Genomic DNA, 12,866 nt, shown 5'->3' on the forward strand with positions numbered 1-12,866 from the left:
TGCCTTTTCATTTTGAATAGGAAAAATTTTCCATTTTCATGTCCAATTTATTAATTTAAAGTTAAATTTATTGGCTTTTTTACTTTTCTAGTTCATGCTTTTTTCATAGTAGTTAAAACTTTCATTGTCTGGTGGCTGCTGAGATGCTCAGGGGCACTGACTTCTCTGCATCCGAGACTTCGTATTTTATAGTTCTTCTGAGAACAATCAGTGCCATCAGGAATAAAGCCTGCTTCTTGAACCCTGTCCTTGAAGCCCATCTGTCTGTCAGTCCATCCATCCATCTATCCATCCATCCACTCTTCTATCCAAATAGTATTCTTTTCCTTTAAACTTAATGTGCTCTTGCCGGGCGGTGGTGGCGCACGCCTTTAATCCCAGCACTCGGGAGGCAGAGGCAGGCGGATCTCTGTGAGGTCGAGGCCAGCCTGGGCTACTAAGTGAGTTCCAGGAAAGGTGCAAAGCTACACAGAGAAACCCTGTCTCGAAAAACCCAAAAAACAACAACAACAACAAAAAAAACTTAATGTGCTCTTATAGGACAACAATAAGAATTGTTCTAGACACTGAAGCTGTGGCAGTTAACAAGAGACACAAAACTTTGTGTCCTTTGGAAGTATTTTACCTCAAAATGGTATTTGGTCAGGGCAGAGCCTAATATACCTTTGCCTTGGCAAGAACCTCCAAGACCTTTTTGCCTCCCTGCTTTAAATTTTAATTTACGAACCTTTCACACGGGCTTACTCTAAAAAAGTGTGGATCTGAATAGCGAAAATAGACAGGAACACATCATAGACATTTATTGGATTTTATTGAACCTAAGGGCCCAAATCTTGTTACAGTGTTCAAAAAGACAGTACCTTGGTGCTAGAGAGATGGATCAGTGGTTAAGAGCACTGGCTGCTGTTCCAGAAGGCCCAGGTTCGATTACCAGCACCCACATGGCTGCTCACAGCTGTCCAGTCCCAAAGATCTGACACCCTCTTCTGGCCTCCATGAACACCAGACACCCACATGCATTGAGTTATATGTAGACCAAACACCCATACACATTCAAAATAAAACAAACAAACAAAAACCACTCAGTTTGTGACCACATCATGTTTTCTGGAAGAAGCTAGAAAAGCTTACATTCATTTAGGGAACTAGTTCCAGAATCAAGAGGTGAGGATATGATAGGTCCTTTCACAAGTTTGGGATTTACTCCTCGGGCTTAGATCATGCTATTGAGGTATGGATTGACTTTTAAGATATGCTGATTCATCTGGTGACTTGATATTTTAAAATTTGGAAGGGTGTTTTCAGTCAACAGGAAGAAGAAAGTGAGGCAGAATTGGTGTATCAGATGGGGCTTGGAGTCCCCTCCATTTATTATATAGTAAGCACATCCATTAAGCGCTTCTAAATTGTAACCCTAGTAAATATTTTCGTTATTAACATTTAGGAGGGTTTTTCTGTGCTTACCGTGCATTGTACATGTTGGTCTTTCAATTCTGATGAGGAAACTGAGGCCCAAAGAGATAAAGTGACTAGTCCAAAAGCCCATATAATGGGGAGGGAAAGGATAGTGAAAATTAAATTTCTTTTCAAAAATATTATATATATATATATATTTAGTATGTATTTAAAGTCAAAACATTACTGATTCATTGGGACACAAGGAATATAATGAATCATTGCTAAGCCTGCATAAAATAGTATCTGGTTTCACTATGGCAAGTATTTTTTTTTTTTTAAGGATGTACTGCTTGCATGATAATGTTCTGGATCTAGTCTCCGGTTTATATTACATTCTGATGGGTTGGAGGCAGGTCATGAAGTAGTCCACAACCTACAGATGGGGAGAAAGGTTACCTAGGGAAGATTAGCCGGGTCGCCCACCATAGATCGGTGTCCAGGAAGGCCACCAGAGATGACTCAAGTGAAGGTTTGTCATGGAATGGGAAGGGGAGAATTCCTGGCCAAGGGAACCCAATTCAGCAGAAAAGCACCTGACCGGTTTTGGGGAAACTGGAAGCGGACCAGTTTAGTTGTAAAACAGTCTTGAGGAGTCCCGAGGAAAAAGACCCGGGCTCCTTAACCAGGTTGTTTTAACGCCAGAAAGGAGTTTTAGGTTCGTCAAGGGGATTAGGAGAGTGTTTAAACATAGAAATAATTCCTTTTATAGTACTCATGGAATGTCCCGTTTCTCAATCATCTGTTTTAAAACTATATTGAACTTTTTTTTTTTTTTTTTTTTTAACCATCTCAAAAAAAGGTTGTTAAAGCAACCTTGTGTACTTGGCGAAATCTCTCGTGGTTACCGCCTTAGTGCACGGGCTCCAAGCTAGGAGGGATGATGTCCTTGGATGGTCACCGGCCACTCGCAGGTAGGCTGTCCCTCAGGTAAGCTCCTCAGGGCTGGCAGCGATGTCGCCTCAGGCAGCTGTCCCGGCTGATCCCACCCCACCCCACCCCCGCCCGCCCGCCCGGGAGGCTGTCACGGGGAGGAGGCTGGCCTCTCGCTCGGGATTGTCACCGTCAGGCACAGCGGGTGCAGGGCGGCCGCAGGCTCACGGCTCCGCCCCGGCCGGGCCCCCGCCCGCCCGCCCGCTCCCCGGCTCGCCCGCCCACAGCTCCCCAGAGTCCTCCACGCGCTGGCCGAGCCTGCCTGGATGTTGTCCCCGCACGGATCCGGCTGGAGGCGAGTTGCGGACCCTGCGAGCCGGGCACGAGCCGGGGGAGCGGAACTGACGCGGGCGGGCTTCCGGGGGCGAGCAGGGATCGCGAGCGGCGGCGGCGGCGGGGGCGCTGGCGGCGGGTCGGGGAGCGGTGCACGCGTCAGCAGCTGCGGGCGACGCAAGTTCCGGACCGGGCTTCAGCGTCCTCGCCTCACGCCTCTCTCTCTGTTCTCGCCTAGCCGCGGGGCTCTCTCCCGACAGTGGCTCTCCTGCCCCGAGCTGTCGTCGGAGGGCGTCCCTTCCTCGCCTCGGTGGCGGCACCGTTCTCTCGGGAAGCACTCCCCCCAGCTCCATGAATGGAAATCGGCTCCGCAGGTGAGTCGAGGCTGCTGGACCGGACAGTTGGGGTCGTTACCCGACCGTTGTCCCCTGAGCATCCTTGCTCCTTCCACCTGAGGTGCTGTCAGTGTGCGTCGTTGAGGGAGTAGCTGGTTTTCGGGCCCAACGCCCGTGGCTTCTCCACAGCCCCGCAGCTACTCTCCTGGGGGTCACCGAGTTGGCAAAAAACTACCAGGAGGGTTTAAGTTTGGGTCGATCTAGGCGATGTCATCCCCCCAGAGTGCTTCTCCTCGGAGGAGATGGAGGAGTTTGCCCTTGCTTCTGTAATTCCAGTTGGAAATAGGAAGGCTGCGTTTATCCTTTAACCGGGTCGTGTGTCCCATGTAGGCTGGACGGTCAGTCGCCATCCTCTTCTGCCTCTGAAAGTACTTTGAGGATGCTGAGGTAACGGAAGGGATGAAGTTTGAAATTGGTGTCCGGGCAACGTCCGATGGCATATCTTCCATCCCCAGATTCTCAGTGTTTGAGGCAGTGTGCTGTGTAGTTTCTGAGGAGCGGGGAGATGCCCTCTCGGTCTGGATCACTGCTGCTGTGAGAAGGTAGATCTTCAGAATGCTGACACTCTTTCCCCCCGATTTTCTGATTCCCCTGCAGCAGCAGTTGTCCTAGACCCGGGAAGCCGGAATTTAGGAAAACAGTTTTGTCTCTTGAGAGAAAAATGGCAGCCTTGAGAAAGGAAGCCAGCCTGGACAGGACTTGTCTTTAAAAAGGGAAAAGGAGCCAGTGGTTCTGAAGTAACTGATAGAGCAACATGAAATAGGTGTTACATAACGGCTTGCCTACCAAGTAATCACCCTTGTTCCCTCAATTTCAAAGTTCTCCTTATCCCCACGATCAGTAACAGAGTTTCCATAATATTTTGGGGATTGTCTTATTACTATGGTATAACAGGTCCTGAATTTCATATCTCCCCTTGCCAATTTGAAAGGTCCCCAAATATAAGAAAAACGAATGTAAAAGAAACTAGTGACATGATTGTCAAATGGATATAAAAAGGCATTTCCTTTATTACACGGAATTTCTTAATACTCAGTTTCTACCATTTTTTTCCTTCTATGTTCCATTTTTTTCCCCTCTCCATATTTTTTAAAAAGCAATTTTTTTTTTGAGACAGGGTTTCTCCGTGTTGTTTTGATGCCTGTCCTGGAACTCACTCTGTAGACCAGGCTGGCCTGGAACTCACAGAGATCTGCCTGCCTCTGCCTCCCGTGCTCCACCACCATCCGGCACAAAATTTGTCTAGACTGTGAAGTTTTTAGACTCCTATTATCAATTTGTGTATTTCCAGACTGTCTTTTCCTTGGTCTTAAATTTTACATTTTATTTGTACTGTTCTTACTTTATAAGATATCTGATTATTTCCAGCGATCTGATTTTTACATAGCTACCCTATTGTCAAGTGTGAAAAACTAAATATCAAATTAAACATTTTGTTAGTCATCTACCTAAGACTTTTGAAGATATTTCCACCAAATTAAGTATTTCCCCTTTTGTGTTTTTAGCATGAAAATATTGACAACATCCTATAAAGTACTTGTGATATCAGACCACTTAATCAGCTGATATAATTAGCGAAGCATGACTTAGAAAATAAGTTTTACCTTTTCTTTTTGGATGTTCTTTTGATAAAATATAGAGCAATTGATGTGTCTTCCCATCAGGGTAGGTATAATTAAGATTTATAAACTAGCTTGGTATGGTAGCTCACATCTTTAGTCCCAGCACTCAGGAGGCAGAGATAGTTAAATCTCTGTGAGTTGGAGGCCAGCCTGGTCTACATAGTGAGACTTGGTCTCAAAAAACAAATAAACTAACTAAAATTAAAACAAGACAGTTTTATCAACCATGCTTGGCCATAAAATTTATTCTTCAATAAAGTTTATGTGTGATTGACTGTTGTCTAGTATCAGGATCAAGATTGTTACCATCAAAAATGGTTCTTTGGACTAGGTGTTGTGGTGCACGCCTTTAAGTCTATCCTGGGCTACACAGTGCATTCCAGGCCAGCCAGGACTACATAGTGAGACCCAGTTAACCAAAAAAAAAAAAAAAAAAAAAAAAAGGAGATTTTTGTTGTTGTTGCATCTTTTATGTGATTATTACAGTGAATGTGACATTGAGTTTTTTTCTTTCTTCGAGACAGGGTTTCTCTGTGTAGTTTTGGTGCCTGTCCTGGATCTTGCTCTGTAGACCAGGCTGGCCTTGAACTCACAGAGATCCGCCTGGCTCTGCCTCCCGAATGCTGGGTATGTGACCTTGAAAGCATACTTAGGAAAATGGACAACTAGGTTTTAAATTCCGAATTTGACAGGTGCATATTTTGGTTTAAAATTTTTTAGCTATATGGGCTGGAGAGTTGGGTCTGCAATTAAGAGCACTTGTTGCTCTTGCAGAGGAACCAGGTTTGGTTTCTAGCACTATGTGGTAGCTTAAAATTGTAACTCAAGTTCTAAGGGATCTGATGCCCTCGCCTAACATCTGAGGGCATCAGGCATGCATATGGTGCACATACACACATACAGGCAAAACACTCATATACATAAAACAATAAAATAAATCTTATATTAAAAAATTTAGATATAGACGTTCTGTAATAGTCTATTAGGTTAGTACTGAAACTTTTGACTCTCAGGTTCTGTTTTTGTTTTGTATGGAGATTTGCAGGAATCACTGATGGATTGTTTGTTATGTGGATACACAGAAATCTTAAATTTATTTAGTGCAATAGAGCATGTTAAATACAAATGTCATGTCAGGGTTTCATGATGGAGCATTCCTCACTAAAAATGTTTATCCTTCCTTTCCTATTCACATGAAATATTACAAGGGTTTATTTTATTTTATTTTTGAAACTAGGTTTCATTGTGTAGATTAAAGATGTGTGCCCCTGGGGGCAGGAGAGATGCCTCAGCAGTTAAGAGCACTGGCTCCTCTTTTAGAGGTCCTGAGTTCAATTCCCAGCAACCACGTGGTAGTTCACAATCATTTGTAATGAGATCTGGCGTCCTCTTCTGGCCTATAGGCATACATGCAGATAGAACACTGTATACATAATAAATAAGTAAATCTTAAAAAAAAATGTGTGCCACCGTGCCTACCTTTGTAGGGGATTTTTTCAGTTTTTCTTATATAGCCCACTAATTTAGTACCATCTGCCTTAGTTAGGGTTTCTATTGCTGTGACGAGACACCATGACCATGGCACCTCTTATAAAGGAAAACACTTAATTGGGCTGACTTACAGTTTCAAAGGTTAAGTCCACTATCATCGTGGCAGGAAGCATGGTGGCATACAGCCAGACATGGTGCTGGAGAAGGAGCTAAGAGGTCTACATCTTGATCAGCAGGCAACAGGAAAAGAACTGAGACACTAGGCGTGGCTCGAGCATCTGAAACTTCAAAGCCTGCCCCTAGTGACATACTTCCTCCAACAGGGCCACACCTCCCAATAGTGCCAGTCCCTATGAGCATATGGGGCCATTTTCATTCAAACTACCATAACATCTAAATGTTGATTTAATCAAAAAATGGCATAATTCATTTTTTAGTAATAGTTTAGCATTCATGTTTATAATTCCTTAAGGATACTTCTGATGAGACTATTTTTCTGGTCTAATTACAATTGAGCTAAATTTCTAGTCTAAAACAATTGTGCTTTGTTTCCAAAAAAAAAAAAAAAAAAAAAAAGAACAAGAAAATCAGGAAATGATTATTTAAATGCTACTTATTTTTTGAAATCTAGTACTCTAGTTTATATTTTTAGGTAAAGCCCAGCTGTTGTTCAGAAAGAAATTATACTTAAATGTAAATATCCTCTAGTAACCTTTGGGAAGCCTGGAAGTTTCCATTGTGGATTGCTTTCCTAGCATACTCTGAATTCCATTCCCAGCACTGGTGGGGAAAACGCCTATGGAGGGAAGGCATCTATTTTTATCGTAAGTTACTAGTATGTAAGTTGATTTGTCATGGCTGGTAGTTTTATATAATCTTGCAAAAAGGGGGGGGGAATCTTAGTTAAACTTTCTTTTTAAAGAGTTATTTGCTTTTACCTTATGAGTGTTTGACTGCATGTGTGTATTATGTACAGCATGTGTGTGCCTGGTGCTCACAGAAGCCAGGAATCGGGTTACAGGTGTAGTGAGCAGCCATTTGTGAATGCTGGGAGCTGAACCTGGGTCCTCTGCAAAAGCAGGAAGTTCTCCTAACTGCTGAGCCATCTCACTAGCCTCCTTAAGTTAAACTTTTAATTCCTCTCTGAACATAGTTGTCCTAGAACCCTGTATTTCTTTATTAATAAAAATTTTTCTTGAGTCAGTTGGAAGCCAGCAAGGTGGCTGGCTTATTGGGTAAAGGTAAAAGAACTTGCCGCCAAGGTTGATCCAGGTCTCACATGGTGGAAGGAGAGAACTGATTCCTAAAAGTTGTCCCATCAATACAGACATACACAGATACAGGCATGGCATGGCGGTGTACACACACACACACACACACACACACACACACACACACACACACACTAAATAAATAAAGTGCAGGAAAAACAAAACTCATCTGAGACTAAATTTCAAAAGAACAAAAGCTGGACGTCAAGGAAGCTAGAACTGAATCAAGACTGAGACTCGGGCTGTCATGATGGGGTGCTCCTGTCATCTCAGCACTGTGGACGGCGGAGAAAGGAGAACTGTGACTATGAAGCTAGCCTGGGCAACATAGTAAGACCCTGTCTCAAAGGAAAAGGGAGGATTGGAAGAGAAGGTTGAGAGTTATGGATTCAAAATAACTAATACACACAGTGCCATCAGATTCTTAGTTTTGTATTTAAACCAAGTTATCACTCTGGGAAGTGTTTATTGTTATATAAAAGGTTATACTTACGATTTGTTTTGAGGGAAAAAATGTCATATTGCCCCGCTGTGTGGCAGTTGTGAATCTGGAAATACTAAGAGTTTTTTTCCTACTGTGTCATCACTTAAAATTTTGTTCGTGCTGTCCTGAAATGGCCATTCTAACATTTTAGTATTTGCTATTTAAGACTGGCGGCTTGAATTACAAAACACATGCAAGGTTATTTTGATTATTGTTTTAGAATTCAATTTTTCTATCAATGATAGGGTGACCCTGAGAGAATATTCAAAGAGATAAGAAGCATCGTTTTTCTTCCTTTAAAGAAGTTATAAGTTTATAATATGGAAAATAGTTGGTTATACTGTAACTTTTTATATATGCATATACTGTGCTTTGATTGTGGTCACCCCTTTTTCCTCTTTTTTTTTGGTTTTCCGAGACAGGGTTTCTCTGTAGCTTTGCTCCTTTCCTGGAACTCACTCTGTAGACCAGGCTGGCCTCAAACTCACAAAGATCCGCCTGCCTCTGCCTCCCAAGTGCTGGGATTAAAGGCGTGCGCCACCACTGCCCGGCCCCCTTTTTCCTCTTAAAGAAAGAATTTAGGGCCCAGTGTGGTGACAAGCCACTTTAACCCCAGCAGTGGGAGGGTGGAGGAAGGCCGTCTGAGTTTGCGACAGCCTAGTCTGCATAATGAGTTTCAGGTCAGCCAGGACTATAAGACTTTAAAGAACAGGTGAAAACGAAACAAAACAAATTTAACCTTAAAATGTAGTTTTATAAACAAATGAAGATATTTAAAAGCAACCATGAGCCTGTCATTACGATACAACCAATTTTTACTTTTTTGTTTGTTTGTTTGTTTTGTTTTTTTGTTTTTCGAGACAGGGTTTCTCTGTGTAGCTTTGCGCTGTTCCTGGATCTCGCTCTGTAGACCAGGCTGGCCTCGAACTCACAAAGATCCGCCTGCCTCTGCCTCCCAAGTGCTGGGATTAAAGGCGTGCGCCACCACTGCCTGGCCAATTTTTACTTTTAAAAGTTAGAAACTAGTCAACTATAACAAAGCTGCAGTAATAAAAAACAGCTAAAATAAATAAAAAGATAGATAGATGCTTTTTCTTTTTATTCTTTGGGCAAATTTTGCCTAATAAGTTGGTATTAATATATATTAGCTATGTTTTTCAGTGGGAACACTGCCTTTGTTTGCTTCTGTAGGCCTGGCCTGACAGTATGCAAAGAGGCCTGGGGCCCTGTAAAGGGAATAGTTCCTGGAAGAGTTCTCTCTTGTATATGGAAAAACCCTAGCTCAGAGGAAATTCTTTCCAAATTGTCTTTAGCTCTTGGCTTCTACTTGAACATTATTTTACTTTATAATATAGATATCTACTTTCATTTGGTTCCTAAATTCTTTTTTTTTAAAGATTTATTTATTTATTATGTATACAGCGTGTATGACTGCAGGCCAGAAGAGGTACCAGATCTCATTACAGATGGTTGTGAGCCACCATGTGGTTGCTGGGAATTGAACTCAGGACCTCTGGAAGAGCAGTCAGTGCTCTTAACCTCTGAGCCATCTCTCCAGCCCGGTTTCTAAATTCTTTTTTTTTTTTTTTTTTTTTAAGATTTTTTTTTTTGCCTTTTTTTTTTTTTCTTTAATTTATTTTAATTTATTTTGCTATACAATTCAGTTCTACATATCGGTCACAGATTCCCTTGTTCTCCCCCCTCCCGTCCCCCTCACCTTCCCCCCAACGCCCCCCCCCCCCATTCCCATCTCCTCCAGGGCAAAGCCTTCCCCACAGACTGAGGTCAACCTGGTAGACTCAGTCCAGGTAGGTCTAGTCCCCTCCTCCCAGGCCAAGCCAAACAATCCTGCATAGGCCCCAGGTTTCAAACAGCCAACTCATGCAATGAGCACAAGATCTGGTCCCACTGCCTGGATGCCTCCCAAACAGATCAAGCCAATCAACTGTCTCACCCATTCGGAGGGCCTGATCCAGTGTGGACCCCTCAGCCATTGGTTCATAGTTCATGTGTTTCCATTCATTTGGCTATTTGTCCCTGTGCTTTATCCAACCTTGGTCTCAACAATTCTCGCTCATATAAACCCTCCTCATTCTCGTTGATTGGACTCCCAGAGATCCACCCGGGGCCTAGTCATGGATCTCTGCATCCAGATCCCTCAGTAGTTGGATGAGGTTTCTAGCACAACAATTAGGGTGTTTGGCCATCCCATCACCAGAGTAGGTCAGTTCGGGCTGTCTCTCGACCATTGCCGACAGTCTGTTGTGTGGGTATCTTTGTGGATTTCTGTGGGCCTCTCTAGCACTTTGCTTCTTCCTGTTCTCATGTGGTCTTCATTTACCATGGTCTCCTATTCCTTGTTCTCCCTCTCTGTTGTCCGACATGTGGACCAATGGAATCGAATTGAAGACCCTGACATTAATCCGCACACCTATGAACATATAATTTTTGACAAAGAAGCCAAAAGTGCACAATGGAAAAAAGAAAGCATCTTCAACAAATGGTGCTGGCAAAACTGGATATCAACATGTAGAAGGCTGCAAATAGATCCATATCTATCACCGTGCACAAAACTTAAGTCCAAGTGGATCAAGGACCTCAACATAAATCCAGCTACTCTGAACCTGCTAGAAGAGAAAGTAGGAAGTAGTCTTGAACGCATTGGCATTGGAGACTACTTCCTAAATAGAACACCAGTAGCACAGACTCTGAGAGAAACAATCAATCAATGGGACCTTTTGAAACTGAGAAGCTTTTGTAGAGCAAAGGATACGGTCAACAAGGCAAAGCGACAGCCTACAGAATGGGAAAAGATCTTCACCAACCCCACATCTGACAGAGGACTGATATCCAGAATATATAAGGAACTCAAGAAATTAGACATCAAAATGCCCAACAGTCCAATTTTTTTTTTTTTTGGTTTTTCGAGACAGGGTTTCTCTGTGTAGCTTTGCGCCTCTCCTGGAACTCACTTGGTAGCCCAGGCTGGCCTCGAACTCACAGAGATCCACCTGGCTCTGCCTCCCGAGTGCTGGGATTAAAGGCGTGCGCCACCACCGCCCGGCGTCCGGTTTCTAAATTCTTAAAATACTTACTCTACCTGAAAGACAGACTGAAGTCGGTGTCTTTGCTAATCTAACAAAACATTATTTTACAACACTTAAATCTTAAAGGGCAATTTATTTTAAGTAGTTAATATATAAGAGAAAAAAGACCAAAGTGATAGTTCTGTTTTCAGGAAAGTAAAACTAAAAAGATAATTTATTTGTAACTGATTCCTTTTCTAGACCTGTTTAGTCAAAGAGTGTTGGGATAAACAGCACTTACCAGACCTTCCTACTTTCTATTCAGTTGTCTGGGATACTCATAGACCCTCATTCTTGGCTCATTAACAAAACAGATGTAAGAAAGAATATTGTGTGTTTTCTAACCATAATGATTATGCTGTTAGGATACATGAACAGCCTTTCTGTATTTGGAGTTTCTGTGGTTTTCTGCATTATCTATGTTAATATTAATGACTTTCTTTGGCTAGCTAATGCCTAAAAAAAAAGACTATTGGGAGTCACACAATTAATGCTTTCTGTTATATTATAAATGTGGAGTTTTGTAGTTTGATTAACAAATAGTTAAAATGAATGAAAAGATAAATAGTTGCTGTGTCCTTTTTTTGGGGGCAAAGTTTGCTTAATAAGTTGGTATTGATGTATATTAGTTTATTTTTACATATAATTAGTTTATATTTATATTGATTTTGTGGTTTGGTTTACACTTTTGTCTGGAATATCAGTTTAATAAAATAATCTGGAAGTATTTTATATCAAACACTTTTTATTCATTTCATAATTGTCAAATTTTTTGGAAATCAGAAGATATTTATAGAATATAAACATGAATAAAAGACATTTTTAGGAGAAAATTTATAAGAAAAATCTCACAATAAGTGTATACTATTTTCAATTTTATTTTTATTTAATACTATTTTTGATACTCTATTCTAGCTGATTTCTAAATGTTCTAGCAGCATAAGTTATGCATATTTGTTTGAATTTTAAAAATAGTTAATGAATAGATTGCAAAATGGACTACTGAATGTTTGGTTTTATTTTCAAGAGAGACAATTCCTTAAAAGATTCTTCCCTATATATATATATTTTTTTTCCGAGACAGGGTTTCTCTGTGTAGCTTTGCGCCTTTCCTGGATCTCACTCTGTAGACCAGGCTGGCCTCGAACTCACAAAGATCCGCCTGCCTCTGTCTCCCGAGTGCTGGGATTAAAGGCGTGCGCCACCACCGCCCTGCGATTCTTCCCTATATTAACATCTGAGGCAGTTAATCCTTAACAGGTTTAATATTGCATAGGAGATTATTTAGGTGTAGGTAATATGACTATAGCTGCTGACTGGACGAGTTTCTGAATAAATAAATGGAATTCGGAGTTAGCAAGTAGGATCTTACTAGAAGTTCCTTACTAATGTGTACTGGTTAGTCACATGAGCTCAAAGGTATGAAGTCACGGGCGTTTCATTATGTTAAATTTGAAGATGAACTTAATACATTTACTTCTCTGAAACAAAGACATGTTTTTTTTTTACTATAGAATAATAAGTACATACTGACTGCTTTTTAAAAGCCAAAGTATAAATTAATATGAAAATAATATTTTATAATAGTGTTATCCTAACCTCCACATAAAACTATTAGTCTGACATGGTGGTGAATCCTATAATCCTAACACATATAAGAGTCCTGAAAAACCAACAAAAAAAAAAAAGAAAAAGAAAAGTGAATAAATACTTCATTGGAAGTACAATTTGTTCTACTGACAGAACTGTTTTGTCCACTAATCACTGTAGAATTCTGTTAATTACTTACTCAGGAAACAACATTTTGGTTTTTCTCAGATTGAATGAAAAGCATGAGGCAAGATAAAAATAAAGGA

At 41.3% G+C, this 12,866-nt stretch overlaps 1 protein-coding gene across 1 annotated transcript in view; it reads left to right on the top strand.

The window, feature by feature from the left end:
* Positions 1-2,773: 2,773 nt before the first annotated feature.
* Positions 2,774-12,866, top strand: part of LOC128097934 (protein argonaute-3) — a 117,340-nt gene continuing 107,247 nt past the window's right edge. The window contains exon 1 of the mRNA XM_052718812.1: positions 2,774-3,035. Coding sequence (XP_052574772.1) covers positions 3,017-3,035 — 19 coding nt within the window. The 5' untranslated portion in view covers positions 2,774-3,016. The remainder of the gene's footprint in view (positions 3,036-12,866) is intronic.

This window comes from Peromyscus californicus, unplaced genomic scaffold (genome assembly GCF_007827085.1).
Source record: "Peromyscus californicus insignis strain IS unplaced genomic scaffold, ASM782708v3 Scaffold_5__1_contigs__length_169319896, whole genome shotgun sequence".
Lineage (NCBI taxonomy): Eukaryota > Metazoa > Chordata > Mammalia > Rodentia > Cricetidae > Peromyscus > Peromyscus californicus.